The 16,485-nt window shown below is 38.4% G+C and overlaps 1 protein-coding gene across 1 annotated transcript in view; it reads right to left on the bottom strand.

Annotated features, from left to right (window-relative positions):
* The window catches only part of LOC134536562 (intermembrane lipid transfer protein Vps13D), a 416,290-nt gene that overhangs the window by 289,707 nt on the left and 110,098 nt on the right, over positions 1-16,485 (bottom strand). Inside the window, exons 27-30 of the mRNA XM_063376313.1 lie at positions 15,347-15,509; positions 8,301-8,550; positions 3,610-3,790; positions 1,428-1,596 (exon numbers count right to left, since the gene is read on the bottom strand). Coding sequence (XP_063232383.1) covers positions 1,428-1,596; positions 3,610-3,790; positions 8,301-8,550; positions 15,347-15,509 — 763 coding nt within the window. The remainder of the gene's footprint in view (positions 1-1,427; positions 1,597-3,609; positions 3,791-8,300; positions 8,551-15,346; positions 15,510-16,485) is intronic.

Genomic DNA, 16,485 nt, shown 5'->3' with positions numbered 1-16,485 from the left:
CTGGAAGCTGTTGCTGACGGACAGCCTGCCCAGGTCCACCACCAGCATGTCCGGGGACCCAGCACTCACCATGTTGGGCGGGGAGGGCGCCGGCCGGCTGGAAGCTGTTGCTGACGGACAGCCTGCCCAGGTCCACCACCAGCATGTCCGGAGACCCAGCACTCACCATGTTGGGCGGGGAGGGCGCCGGCCGGCTGGAAGCTGTTGCTGACGGACAGCCTGCCCAGGTCCACCACCAGCATGTCCGGGGACCCAGCACTCACCATGTTGGGCGGGGAGGGCGCCGGCCGGCTGGAAGCTGTTGCTGACGGACAGCCTGCCCAGGTCCACCACCAGCATGTCCGGGGACCCAGCACTTACCATGTTGGGCGGGGAGGGCGCCGGCCGGCTGGAAGCTGTTGCTGACGGACAGCCTGCCCAGGTCCACCACCAACATGTCCGGGGACCCAGCACTCACCATGTTGGGCGGGGAGGGCGCCGGCCGGCTGGAAGCTGTTGCTGACGGACAGCCTGCCCAGGTCCACCACCAGCATGTCCGGGGACCCAGCACTCACCATGTTGGGCGGGGAGGGCGCCGGCCGGCTGGAAGCTGTTGCTGACGGACAGCCTGCCCAGGTCCACCACCAGCATGTCCGGGGACCCAGCACTCACCATGTTGGGCGGGGAGGGCGCCGGCCGGCTGGAAGCTGTTGCTGACGGACAGCCTGCCCAGGTCCACCACCATCATGTCCGGGGACCCAGCACTCACCATGTTGGGCGGGGAGGGCGCCGGCCGGCTGGAAGCTGTTGCTGACGGACAGCCTGCCCAGGTCCACCACCATCATGTCCGGGGACCCAGCACTCACCATGTTGGGCGGGGAGGGCGCCGGCCGGCTGGAAGCTGTTGCTGACGGACAGCCTGCCCAGGTCCACCACCAGCATGTCCGGAGACCCAGCACTCACCATGTTGGGCGGGGAGGGCGCCGGCCAGCTGGAAGCTGTTGCTGACGGACAGCCTGCCCAGGTCCACCACCATCATGTCCGGGGACCCAGCACTCACCATGTTGGGCGGGGAGGGCGCCGGCCGGCTGGAAGCTGTTGCTGACGGACAGCCTGCCCAGGTCCACCACCAGCATGTCCGGAGACCCAGCACTCACCATGTTGGGCGGGGAGGGCGCCGGCCGGCTGGAAGCTGTTGCTGACGGACAGCCTGCCCAGGTCCACCACCATCATGTCCGGGGACCCAGCACTCACCATGTTGGGCGGGGAGGGCGCCGGCCGGCTGGAAGCTGTTGCTGACGGACAGCCTGCCCAGGTCCACCACCAGCATGTCCGGGGACCCAGCACTCACCATGTTGGGCGGGGAGGGCGCCGGCCGGCTGGAAGCTGTTGCTGACGGACAGCCTGCCCAGGTCCACCACCATCATGTCCGGGGACCCAGCACTCACCATGTTGGGCGGGGAGGGCGCCGGCCGGCTGGAAGCTGTTGCTGACGGACAGCCTGCCCAGGTCCACCACCAGCATGTCCGGGGACTCGGAGCTGACAGGCAGCAGTATGACCGGCGAGCCAGCCTGCAGCTCCACCAGCAGGCGGGTACTGCGCCTGTTCCGCGGCTCCTGTTCCCAACACTCCCGCTGCTTTCATTTGTGCTGAACTCAAACATTTACACACCTCAATTAAGAGCTAATTATTGTATTTCAAATACACTAAGTACTCTTTAATCCAACATTTTTTTTTTGGTTCAGCACACACTGTGAAAAGTGAAAAGACCACAATTGAACCCCTCACATTATGATTTTTCTTTGGGGAGGGGGGGGGGAGGGTGGGATAGGAGCATTCATTTGAAATCTCATAAAAATAGAAGAAATAGCATTAAAAAAAGTGAGTGAACATATTTTTGCTAACTAACAAAAATTAACAACTGTAAGGGATGAATGTCTACACCCAGAACATTAAAAACAATTTAACGGTGCAGTTGCAGTGGTTTAAAATGGCTCTGGTAACATTACTAGTGCCAAGACCAAGGCATCATTTTAAGTACTCTGTAAAGGTTTGTCTCGGTAATTCCTTGCAAAACCCTGTTACAAGTTTCTCAAGGTACTAAGAAATTTAGACTTATTAACAAGGAATTGTTATTAAAAGGATAGAATTGTACACTTTATAGACTTACCATGCAGGACACATTCTTAACAGGAATTTATGACACAAAATTACTGTAAGAAACATATGAAATAGTTTAATGTACAAATATTCTAAATTTTAAACACCAAAATTAATAATTTATTAGTATTTGTATTCGATTTTAAGTTATAAATGATTCAAAATAATAAATTATATACTAGTTGTTAGTGAAATATATAATCATTTAGAAACATGTTTTAGATTGATGCACACGTAAACATGACTTTGTAAATGATTCTATTGATTTACCTATAACTAACGAGTGTCGGCTTAAAAAAAACCTGCAAACAGGGGAAAATAGAGTTTTCTTAAGTGTTAAATTCTGTTTTTATGTTTCCACGCCACAATTTCACAAAAAAAATAAAAAATTAAAGGGAAATTCATGATATTTCACTTTTCACGTTTTTTTGAGTTACCTTATAATCAATGAAATCAATGAAAGCGTTACCACATAAAGAAATTCTAGAAATATTTTGTGTTAATTAACTGAAACCTTTTCCTGTATACCTGAATTTTCCCAATTTTCATAGTTGTCTATACTTATAATAACCCTGCTGCTGCTGTTGTATGGACAAGTTATTGTTAAAATATAACTTATCTAAATAAGATATAATTATTTAATTTTGGTATTTATATTAAAAAATACTAAATGATATTTTAACTGAAATAAAATTTGATCAAAAAAATTATATTTACACAGGTTAGACTAGTAAAACATTTTCCTCAAATTTGAGTAAAAAATTTTGGCTAAATTATTTTTTTTTTTAAATAAACAAAACTGTATAAAAAAATTAAAACCTTTCCTTTTTAAAATTCTTTTCTAAAACATATGTATCAAATAATTGTTCCCATTACTTTCTTTCTATGATTTACAAATTTGACTAAGATAAGTAGCTGGCATGGGAAGCTGGTATGGCATGTTATGGTTACATGAGAAGAATGGCTTCACTAGGACTCCAAGGGCATGGGTATTATAACAGCTTTATTAGGGTTAATAAAAGACGAAGCAGGCCTCACATAGCTGTGGGAAAAAAACCTTGTGAAACAAAATGTAAATCGGATATTGAAAACAGATTAGCAGCTAGGAGATCAAAATAAACTGAAGAGTCTTACAAAAACATGTGCCTGTATTGCTGGAAAGGAGATTTGCTAATTCTGGTCATTAAGATTTATTTTTAAAAGCACATAGTAACAATTTTACTATCGTAATAGTTACACAAACATATTATTTATACCTACTATGCAAGTCCAAAGACTTTCAATGTCATTGTTATTATTGATTTAATTTCCTTTCCTTGCCCCAAATCCAGCAACAAACATTATATTTATTGTGATTTGAGTTGCTTAAGTGAAAGAATTATCAAAAAAAAAAATCTGTTAGCTCTATGTTTATAAACTCTATGTTTACAAACACCAATTAACAAGTACACATAGTAGCATAAACTTACATAACCTATGGAGGTGGCCAATCTAATGCTCTCAACCACTTCCTGGAGTTGGTGGAAGCGGTAGAAGAATTCGTGGATTTCAGCAACAAATCGCTTAGTGTGAACGTACAGCACTGACGACATCTCAATTTTCAGCTGCATGTCACAGGGCGGTTCAGGACTTTTCTCATCTGGGTAGTAACTGAAAGTCACAAATTTATAAAAATTAACTACAAGATGGGTATGATATGAGAAAGAGAGAAAAGGATAAAAAGAGAAACAGAGAAAAAGGAAGGAAACAATAAAGAAAAAGTAAAACACTGAAATAGTGACAGACAGAAAGAGAGAAAGAATAATAAAATAAAAACATAGATAAACAGAAAAGAAAAAAGAAATAAAATGTTTACTTAGTTTATTATATTATTTCTGTATATCATTTATGGTTATTATTATGTGACTGTTTCAAATAAATGTCTGAAAACAGAAACAAACAAAAAGGTTATCATTTTCTTTTATTTCTATAGAATAAAATTGTGCTTAAGTAAAAGGTGAGACCTTGTTTTTTTTTTTTTCCTTTGCATACTGTCAGATTCAGCTAAGTACCAGAACTGTCACTACCCTAGTGGGGTAAGAGTGGGCCACGTCTAGTTTGTTGCTGTGTTATATTTACAAGAAAAAAAAAGTAAATGCGTGTCAGGACTGCAGAGTCTTAATGCTCTAAACTTTGACTGTATGTTTTCCAAATTAAGTTTCCTCCTCTTCCCAACATATAAACAGAAACTAATCCCAGAGCGGGTGTAGCTAAAAAGAAGAAAATAGTTCATTTACTAACGATGAGATAATACACAACAAGACAAGCTAAAAATTTTATTTTCTAATAGCTTGTACTTGTAGAAATTACAGCATATTTATAAACTGTCATAACAAATATAGGGCTGATCCGGACCTCGATTTCTTATACCAATTCCCGAAACCCCAATGCGATACCATTACAGTTTGCCTGATACCAGCACCGATACCTGATACTACATATGGTATGTACCAGTGATGTGTCGGTTACACTTTTTTCACGGTTATCAGTTTCCGGTTCTTAAAAGTCAATTCCCGGTTTTCAGTTCTCAGTTTTAGGTTAACCTCCACCCAATTTCCAGTCACACCAAAAATACAGTATGTCCTAATAAATGGTATGTTTGTTTAACATGACTCATCAGCACCCCACTTAACCATTATTAGACACAAGCAGGGCTCGATTTTAGCACCTGTCCGCCTGCCCGGGACAGGCAAAATCTCGTCCGGGCAGGCAAAATAAAAAAGGCAACTGTCCGGTGGACAGGTGCAACTTGTGACGCCGAGGTTATTCGCACGCAATAATGCAACAGAGGTGATTAATAACATTTATACGACCACGACCGCAAATAAAACGTATTTGACAATATCTATAAATAAACAATAATGGCTGCTCTTTTGTGACGGACGACTCTGGCTATTGTATACCGCGGGAAAAAAAAGTAGGTTATGTACAAACCGCGATGAAATCTTCTAAATCATAATTCTTAAAATATTATGTTCACGTCATGATTCACGTAACATAGTCGTATTCGTATGCTAGAGATGCAAAACGTCTCACACCGATGATGTTTGTTTTTGTTGCCATGTTTTAATATTAATTTCGTTGCAGTGCAGCCAACAATTACGTAATTTACCGTTGCATACTTTCAAAATATAATTTTTTAAATTTATTGTCTTTATAAATCGCGACTTTACTAATTCCTTGCTCTACTTTAACATAGTTTGTTAACAGAAAAGCGTTTTCGCATGGTTAACATTTCACGGCGTACTCCAGATACAGCTGACAGTGGCCGCAGTGACTGCCACTGCTTGAAAATTCGCCTGTCAACTGATGCATCAAAAAATAAACATTACTTCTTTACAGAGGACACGGTAATCTTTTACAGTTTATCTTGTCACTGCGATTGTTTAAGTATTTAATTAACTGCATTACACAATGTGGAAATTCATTACTGGTGCTTCAAAACCACCAGAAAAGAAAAGAAAAACAGACGAGGACAAGTCAGAATATAATAATAAATATGACAAAATCGCCCGTTCCCGTACCTTTTTAACGTCTTGGTGTTCCGAGTTTCTTTGGCTTCGTTACGACACAGAAACAAAACAAATGTTTTGCAAAGTCTGCGAAACGCATTCAAAATCATCTGTATCAGTTTTTGTTACGGGCTGCTCAAGTCTGTAAAGACTGAAGTCTATAAAGACAGACTGGCGAAACTGTCTAAATGATGATACACTGTCTGCCCTCATGCGTGTTCAAATACAGTCACCTTCTGAAAGTGAGTTTGATCCAGCACCAGCAATAAATCTCTGGTATCATAATGTTCAGAGAAAACGTCGACCCTTTCAGCCTCCTTATCGAAGATGTTCAAGAGAGAATCAGCAAAGTAATTCGTGCAGTGACTCAGACAGAGACTCGTCTGAAAATGATGATTAAATAAGGATGTTAAGTATGTGATAAAAATAGGTGCAACATATAGCAAAAATCCTTTTTTCTCACTTTTTCAGCGACTTTGAAATTTTTTTATTTGGGTAAAACAGCGGACAGGCAAATTGGATGGCGGACAGGCAAATTTTCGATTACACCTGTCCGTTGGGCAGGTTAAAATATTCCTTAAAATCTAGCCCTGGACACAAGCCACTCAGCCTAAAGTAGCACAGTTACTTCTCGTGCCAGTAGATGCAGTTATGTATATAAAAAATTATTCCCACTTTTACACTATTTACGTATTTACAATAAAATACTTTCAGAGAGGCTAATTTTAATACCTACTTAATAAATATTTGATAAAAGTAGATATTTACATCCATGAAATAATGAAAGGAATCCTTGTCTTGCAAAACGTAACTCCTCAGAATAATGGAATCATTATTGTCATTGCGTCGTTTGGCTTGAAAATCTATGGCTGGGAAATACTTGGTTGCCATGGGGTGTAAGTGCTGAGGCTAGCATGACCAGGCGTGTCAGAAGGGCATATGAAGGGAAAAACATCCTGTTAGAGAAGGGGGTGGGAGTGATGGAAAAACTCGGCCAGCCAGCGCTGAAGGAATGAGAGAGACAATGATGTTAAGTACCGGTCTTGTGGCCTCGAAGGCTTTTAGAGTTAGGGCACATGGACAGAACAAAGGAAGTTTGTATTTTGAGTGCTAAATCAGCAGAGATCCTCCAAGATACTTGGTTATATTTTTTTCTTCCTGCTGGAAGGCAGCTTCTGCCCTACAACAGTGATATGCTTTAAAAATGTCTTGTTGATAATCTAACAGGTTTAATATCAATAAAACACAGTGAACAAGTAGCCATTATATGACACTGAGAAAAAATACATCATCTCTGCGCGCGCTGTAGCCCATCACCATCTAGTCCTGCCACGAGTGCAACCAAGTGCTTCAAGTGTAAGTGCTGGTGCAGTACTTTGGCACTTTCTTTTTTTGTAGTTACGCCCATTTTTAAATGTTTATATTTTAATTTTTTGTGGTCACTTCTTTTCTTCCTGCTAAAATTATTGGTAGAAAGTACAGATGAACATTATGTATGTATATATTTTTTTCAAATATTTGTTATTTCATATACATATATATTGTGGAGATATATCTACACAGAAAAATTTTAAATTTTCATTTTATATTTAAATACAACCTTAGTATGGAAATATTCTACTCGTAAGACATTTTGTCTTTGTAAAATGATAATTAATGGTAGAGTATATTGCTCTATGAGCGTTGTTAAATTAGGAATTTATTAGCACAAAAAAAAAGACGGACTGAAATATTTTCATTTAGAAGAACGGGTCTTGCTTTAAATTTTGACATAATCAGAATCCTTTGTCGTGATGAGCTTCACTACTATATTCAATTGAACTACTAAGAAGCTGTCTATGAAACGACATAATTTATAACTAAGAATTGTGTGTGGCTAGAAGATATACGTATTTATTTTGTGTATGTGTAAGAAAATATGTGGGAAAATGAACTTTGAGTCACAATAAGTGAACTACTTTAACTGATGCCGATCAGAACCATTGTGAGTGTTCTCCAATTAACTAGATTGGAAGTGGAAACCAGTTACATTAAATATATTTTTATAAACATATGACTTGACTGGTTTCATGCAATATTTTAATTATCAAGATCAATACAAACCACGTCAAAATCCAACTGTTACGGGTTTGCCATAAAATTTAAGAACTGATTTCGACTAGTGAACAATTGGAGGACAGTGTTAGCTCAGTGAATCATTGACAGCCTCAGAACAGAGTTCCGAAGCCGAGTGGTCTACCGCTGCTGTAGAAGGATTTCAGCATTCAGGGAGTCATCGTGTCGGGTTTCGAAACTTCGACGGATTCCAGTATCATCACCGTGCTGGTGTGGAGAAGGACCCATATTACCGTGATCAACGCTACACGAAAACTATCATTTCCTAATGTAGGAAATACGATGAACCTCAATAGTAAATGTGGTATGTAAACATTGTAAATTTTGTTATATTGCTATTTGTGTAGGAATATAATGTGTTGTGTTTAATTTTTAGTAACGATATAAGTTCATTACTTAACATTCAAATGAAGTATCATTTTGCCTTCTGTTTTAGTTCTTCATTTGTCTTACAGCCTATTGAAGAGCTTTGATTGTAACTTGCACGCACGCACCTGACCATGGTGAAGTGGAGCACCTGGTCGCCGGAGGAGAGGAACTTCTCGCGGTAGCGCCGGCCGCGCGGGGTGAGGTCCAGCAGCGACATGCTGCCCAGCCGGCCGGCCACGGTCTGCCCGCGGCGCCGGGAGCTCACGTGCATGCTGAGGTGCGAGACGTTGGCCCGCGCCACCTCGTGCTCCGGCTCGTTCAGCACCAGCGTCAGCGACCGCACCTGCACCTCCAGCTCCGAGTTCGCCCCCGCCCCTGCGCACCGCACGTGACTCTCCGTGTCATTTTCATTATGAGTCTACAACAAACACTTCATTTGGCTGTAAATCACAATTCAAGCACAGGGGAATAGAAAATTATTTCAATTAGTAATTTTATAAAATATTTACCAAAGCTTTTCTAAAACCACTTTTGTCAGCAGAGTATCTTACGGTGCCTTTTTAGAAAAAAAAGGAGCAATTATAAAACAAAGTTGAGTCTAATGGCTGAAGTTAAAAAGCCATCGGACAGAAAGCATACAATGCTGTGATACAGGGGTTCACCTGGGAGGGGGCAAGAGGAGGGTGGGGGTTCCTTGGAAGCAGCCACAGGACCCACTTACCCTCCACTTCACGGCACTCCATGGTCTCATCTGCAGCTAGATCCAATTTATCTATTATCATTTCAACAGTAGTTTTGATCAAAATAATCCCATAATTTTCAGGTAAATACGGTATGTACACTAATTTAAATTTATATTTTAATTGGAGTTTGTCAACATCATGGTTAGTATAGATGGAAACATAAATGACAGAGGCCAGGAACATCTGGGAAGGAAACAGCCAGAGCTTACAGTAATAACCCACACCTGAATTTGCTTGGAGTGATTTTTAGAACCATAAAAAAACAGTTAGAATTTGCTGGACCTTAAATCCAACCACGCAAATTTTAAACATTAAATCTTTTTTTCTTTTTCCAAGAATAAATGTGTTCCTGCAGCCATTCAGAACCACAGCTTGGTACCATACTTCTGAGTTAAAAGGCATAAAAATCTTACAGTATGCTATACGCAAACATTTCCAAAAACTTAAAGCCATCCCTCTGGGGCAGCACTAGGTCATCTAGTGTGGATGGAACACGTGTACTTTAGCTCTGAATTTTGTAATGCAGTCTCACACGCACATTTTGCTATTTCAAACTACACAAGAACCAAATATAAAACTGCACTCAAAATTCCATACAAAATTTTTGAATATTAGTAGGGAGGTTCGAAGCTTTGAAAAAGTCAAATCCAAATCTAAGCTTGCAGACTTCGATTCGAAGTTAACATCAAAAATTTTCTTTGAATGCATAATCAATAACATGTTATAATCTTGTGACTTCATTCAATACTGGCATCATGATGATGGACGTAAATAAATATCACTATTTATTACAGTAAAACATAACTCCAAAAGCAAAAAATATTTTAACTAATAACATTTATGGTGACAGTCAGCAGCAGCAATAATTTCATAAAGTTTGGCCAATGTGACATAATTTAAAAAAAAAACAGCATTTTTGTGTTTTACGCTGAAAAAATGGTAAATAAGTATTAACAGAAAGATTAGTTTCATCTTACACACATTAAAGCAGTACCTATCAAAAGATAATGTTTGTGAATTTCCTACATACATTTTAACTATGTTACATGTTAAGAATTTCTAATAACAGTGGTTGGCCAACCTGGACCTGGTAGCATCAACATGTTATTGTGCATGTTTAAAATTACACATGAATATTTAATCACGTAAAGGTAATTTTCAGTTTCAGCACCAAACAGTTTTTGAGTTGTTAAAAATAGGGATGGGCCGGTCGAATCCTCGAATCCTCGAATCCTCGAATCCCACCGAATCTCTAGTATTCGAAAGATTCGAAATTCGAGGGAAAAGATTCGGGATTCGAGGAAAAATGTTGATGTAAATTTAGTACTTTAAAAACTTAAATGCTTACAATTTACTTGGCCTGTTTACGTTTTCCTTGAAACACATCCTATTGAGGTACAGTAGAACCTCGTTAATACGTGATGGTCAGGACCGAGATAATCACGGATTACCGAATTATTTCACGGACTAGCGATTAAAAGCCAGCTTCTCAGACACCGGTGTGCAGCTGGGTTAAGACCTTTCTTGGTAAGGGCCGGCCGTCTTCGAATTAGTGTCTCGGCACTGCCTAGCCATTAGTTCATGGTCATTTACAACAGCCGAAGAGAGAAAGATAAGATCGTGCTGACCTTGCACCCTCCCCCCTCCACCCCCTCCCCCACCTCCTTCCCCCTCCCCCTCGTACAACCGAATGCCAGCCAGACACGTCACTCGCCAGGCGCCTGCGTGCGTTGGCGGGTGGAAACAAACAAAGGGAGACGGGAAGCAGAAGTCAGGACATCCCCCTCAAGTTTAAAGAGTGACAAATGTGACAGCTGAAAGGGGGGCGACACAAAGGGTCGGTACAAACAGCGTTGCAGAGTTTGGCGGCCGACGCGATGGCTTGTAGTGTTTGCCAGCCGCCGGCCCGCGTGACGTTAATTTTAAGCCCTGACAATTTTTACTTCTTTTTTTTCTTCTCTTTTAAATCGTCCCGGATTATCCGATTCCCGAATTAGCGCATCACGGATTAACGAGTTTCTACTGTATTGTACTTTCAATTCGTTATTATATAAAAAAAAATTATGAAGCATGTACTGATTTGGGAAACTTACTTTGTATTCATGAACATCGATGCATTGTCGCTACATTGGCATTAAATAAGGCATAAATCACATATGTATTCTCAGAATATGCTAAAAATTAAAATAAAGCACATTTAGGATCTAGACTAAATATGAATCTTGTTTTTTTTAAAATAACTTTACTGAGAAATCTGTTACTTAGTAATACAACAATAATGCCGACTTTCATCACAAGTTACGGTCGCACATGTAGTAATAACAATGAAATAATTAATGACAAAAATTAATACATTATACAATTATTATTTTAATCGCAATTCAATTTTAAATATTCTGATACACGTTCTATTTATGAATTTTTTTAGGACCAAGTTTGGTTTGTGTAGACTACCAATGTTAAAATATGTATTATCTGAGAATTCCATGATGGCCAACCAATGAATTTGTTAGCCAATCATTTTGAGCAACATAAAAAATAACTAATATTAATATATAAAACTTTAATGGGTAAACTAGAGAAAACACCCCGTCACTTTTAACTTCGGGCATATTAATCACTATGCTTTATTGAGGCTTAATTTTAAAAGACGCACAACAATATTTCTTATGGCCTATAACCATTCAAGCCAAGATGGCACCTTTCAGTTTCCATTAAATATTTCAGGAAAGCGTTTACCTTCATTTGGGACTTTAAACAAATGTCAAGTTGGTAACTACAAAATATTGTTCCGTAGGATGTTGAATTTCGTTTTCCGATTTCCGTGGATACATGAATCACTGTACTCACAGATAATGCCTGAATGCCTTAAATCCACCAAGTCGGATTCTACAGCAATTGATGAAGTGACCAGATTCTTACGTGATCCTACAGTTAACCCAGAAATAAACATTCTCGAATACTGGAAAACTGTCTGCGTGTTCACCCAGGCTACATAAACTGTCCAAAAAATATTTGTGTTCACCACCTGTGACAGTGTTCTCTGAACGTTTGTTCAGCACTGCAGGAAACATATGTGACCAAAAACGGAATTGTCTTGATCCAGACCATGTCAAAATCCTTGTTTTTTTAAATAAAAATTTAAAGGGTTAAATAATTCTGCATAATGTTTTATTTTTTCTCTTAACTTATAAATTATTTTATAATTAACCCTTGAGAACTGGATTCGGATTCGAGGGGTGGATTCGAGGTACTGTTTGGGATTCGGATTCGAGATTCGGATTCGAGAAAAATGGGATTCGAACCATCACTAGTTAAAAATGATTACATTGCATTGCTTATTTATAAAATGTGAAAGTTTTTGTGGTCCGAAAATTATATTTAAGTTAGGTTAGTGGAAGTGATGGATACTTTTTTTTGTTTTTTTAATTTTGTTCCTTTTCACAGAAAAAAATTATACTAAATCCTTTAATAAGTGGTTTTTGGTGTATACCATAAGGATTTCTGCCGCAGATGCTGGTATTGGCAAGTAAACAATTTCACCAAATGTCTTTTTGTGATAATGAATCGTTCCAACACTTTGAATGTTAGCTTTTGTTTAACATCGAAACTCAAGGGATACTCTGAGTTTTTTTCATATGTACATTGTACACAAGACACAGTACTGACAGTTTTTGAATATGATCCATATGTTCCAGAATATTATTACAATTATGTTCATGTGGATAACAAGATAAAATGGACATGATATTGGCTGCACGCAAACGTGATCATGAGGAAGATGATCTTATTCACAGCACAAGCAAACAATCTCAAAGTACATCAAAAAATTAATTTATTTATTCTTTGACAGGAGTGGAGAAAAAAAAATTGTATCTGCAAAACTTGCAGAAAAGTTCTGAAAACACCATCATGTGAGTTGTATATATTCTTATAGGTAATTTAATATTTTACTAATATGTACTATTTTAATTAGATACCTATTAACTCTGTCACAATGATGTGTTTATTATAAGAACTCAAAACTTCTTTCTCCCTTTTTTTCAGTAAATTTGTAGAACAGATTTGAAAACGATTCTTTAATATTTTTACTTTACTAGTAATAAAAAAAAACTTCTTATATGCAACATACAGTAGTAAAATTTATCACTCAAAATTGCTATCGCATAGTTTAGTAAATTTAAAAAATATTTTTTTTTTCAGCAACCACATCTTGTGTTTTGTTTCTTTTGATTCAGCAACAACACCGACGCTGTTGGGATGCCTGAAAACCCATCCAAGCAGTGGAGGGATTACATTGATGTCAAAGATAAAAATGTACATCTTTACTAGAAAGTCATAAACCTCATACTCACCAACAGTCTCTGCAAGAAGTATTTGCCACAAAGGCAAAGATGACCTCACCTGATCCAAGAACTCAAGAGTATAACTAAGACCATTGCCACAATGCTAGGAAATAATTATTATCCATGCAGTTTTGTCACATCACGAGAGTTTGAAGATTTGATTTCAAACCGACATGTTGCACCTCTCTATCAGGTACCCATTCAAACAACTTTTCCACTCATTACATTCCACAACTGTACAATGATTGCAGTTCTTAAATGAAGTACGTACATTATAGCTGATTATGTGCCATTACTTCAGTTCTTGAGTTTAACTACTGAAGGGCTACAACCTGCCACTATCTCACCAGTGACTTTTCATACAAATCTCTGACACTCAATGTTAAAAAATTGAACTTCGAACACCCCTAAATACTACTATATAGCATCATATACTTAAGCATTTCTTTGTACCTATTATTTGAAGACAACACAAATCTTAGAAAAATATTTCAGTAAAGTGTGAAATAAATAACATGAAGTAGTATGAGTTTCAGTTAGTAAAATATAAAAAAAAATTACATTTTGTTAGTCAAAAAGGTTTTTTTCTACAGTAGTACCCCTTTTTTACATTCACGGGGGGTGTTGGATAATGAAAAATTCGGGAAAGTGTAAAATAAGGCATGTATAAAAATTCTTTTTTGCTTAGAGAACAGTGATATTATAAGACCTTAAAAAACCATACTCTGAAATACACATAATTATTGGTTAATTTTTTCTAAAACATTTCTAAATAGAATAAATAACATTAAGTCCTATATTTAAATTCTGTATAGAGTAAAGGTAATCAAAAATTCAGTTAATGTACATATGAACTTTCAATCATTAATTAACAATTCATAGTAACATCAGATATTTACAGGTTATGAATATTAATAAAAAATACAGTACTGAGCTGGATTTCCTCCAATGATGTTGTGACTTTTTACAATTGTGTTCAGAGTTGAAATGGGCCACCTAACCTCTCAGCAAGTAAAACACAAGTACATGTGTGCTTGTCCATGCACTTTAAAATGTTAAGTTTTTCATCACTGTAAAATGTTTTCCATCTTTGACAAGCTGACTTGTCGATAAAATATGTACAGATAAAAATTCAGTTAATTACTAACGTAAACGACCCAAATTTGATACTTACTGATCTTTCAATTTGGTACTGACCACAGTTTTTTAACGGACATTGACAACGATGTATACCATAAATACAAATTATGAAATATGGTATATACAAGTTACTGATGGACAGTAAGACATTCTATATACTGTAACGCTTCCATCCCGGTCGCATGCTAACATTTTCTCAAATTCGGCCATTATTAGGCCAGTGTTGGCAGTCTGTAAATATTGTTTGTTATGGAAGAGCATATCAAGAAATCCAGGTGCTGCAACACTAGTGTTCCCAACAACATTTTGAATTTGGTATTTCACACGAAAGTGTTATCTTCATATGTATGATGTATGTGACAAACATGAGAGTAACGAATTTATTAAGGTATAGAATAAACAAACAGCATAAATTGCAGGAAGCAGATTGTAAGAGCATTGTAATCACCGGAAATGTATTGCATTGTTTCAAATGAGATTAAAACGGGACCAAAATTAACAGGTGCAAATAATGTGAAAATGTAAAAAGTGGTAATGTAAAACTGGGGTTCTAATGGATTTGGATGTTCATCAGATTTCGGTGAGTCACCCAAAATTCTGGAATAATCACCAACTTAATAAGAGAAAGCTAGACTGCTTATTGCTTAAACATTCTGGATATGGGAGCATGTTCAATCATTCTTTAAAAAAGGCAATTTGTTTGTAAGCACCTGGGTTACTCCAGTAAAAGTCAAACAATCAGGTACTCATTGAAATTCGAGCGAGTTTGACTCACATTGGAAATTCCAAATGAGAAAGACAAAATATGAAAGGAAGAAGAACTCTTCAGTCTTCTCATTATAGTTCATCACCTAGATAATTTTTTTTATTATTATTTTGACAACCCATAGTAATAGCCAGGTGGTAGGTAAAAATATTAAAATCACGAAGCCAAAGACACACCAAGGTCGTAAGTCTCTTGAACGGCCGCCTGCCGTTGCTGGCCCACGTCCTCTGCACCGCCGCTCGCAGATCCGAACCCGAAGAAGTCCAGCACAACCACCCACGACTCCACGTTCACTATCACGTCCAAGGAGTTGAAGTTGACATTCACCGAGCGGTAAACCTGCAACACAACGCAGGGCAGCCACTCAAGGAAAGGGTACAGAAAAACGAGAAAAATTACTACCCACATTAATAAAAGCAATGTAAATTACTCAAATTTACACTAGAAAACTGAAAAGAGGAAACTTAATAAAGGCACAATAAAAATTTGGACAGCAGTAAATACACAGCATGCCTAGACTTCTAGACTTTTGAAAATCTTAGTATCTCAGCATTAAAAAAAGCAAGAGTTTGAGCAGGTGGGTTGGGTTGGAGCAATGAACGCTGTCGAGCCAAAACTTCAGCAATAAAATTTGTCAACCTATTTCATCAATTAGGGGAAAGTGGTGTACAATGATCCCTGGGGAGCATTGACACACTGATAATAAAATGAGAAGATGAACTGTGAAAAGGTTGGTTGGGACATCAAAAGGTAGCACCACCATTGGCGTTATCGCTCTGAAAAGGCTTCTCTGTTCAATGCGTTATACACTCTCCCAGTCAATTTTAATATTCACAAAAAAAATATCATTGTAGAAACAAAAACTGCAAAAATTGTCAAAAATACTGAAGTTTGCTGATTAAGTAATGGGTAGGTAGAGAAAAAAAATACACTTATCATCAGTTAGATTAATTTCTTTCAGAAAATTATTTTTCACCACATTATGTGCTGAATTACTCACAATTCCATGGCAGTTGGGAGTTTGGAATGTCTATAATATTGATAAAAAGCATAAATTTATCTATTTCAAAACTCACTTCATATAACAAAAACACTGCAACATTTTTGATGGACACACTAAAAATTTCACGTGTTGTGTCCAAGAATAGTGGAAAATCTGATACCATTAAGTTACTACCTTTGTTTTGTTCCACTCCTTTTTAAAGAACACACCAAATTCAAACCCTTACATTTTCTTATGAAGAGCTGTTTTGGCCAGTATATTGGCCAGTATAGGTCAGGATATTCCTAAATTGAAGAATTACATTGAAATAAA

This window comes from Bacillus rossius, chromosome 11 (assembly GCF_032445375.1).
Source record: "Bacillus rossius redtenbacheri isolate Brsri chromosome 11, Brsri_v3, whole genome shotgun sequence".
Taxonomy (NCBI): Eukaryota; Metazoa; Arthropoda; class Insecta; order Phasmatodea; family Bacillidae; genus Bacillus; species Bacillus rossius.
Note: the sequence above shows the minus strand (reverse complement) of the source record. Positions and strands in the feature narration are given on the sequence as shown.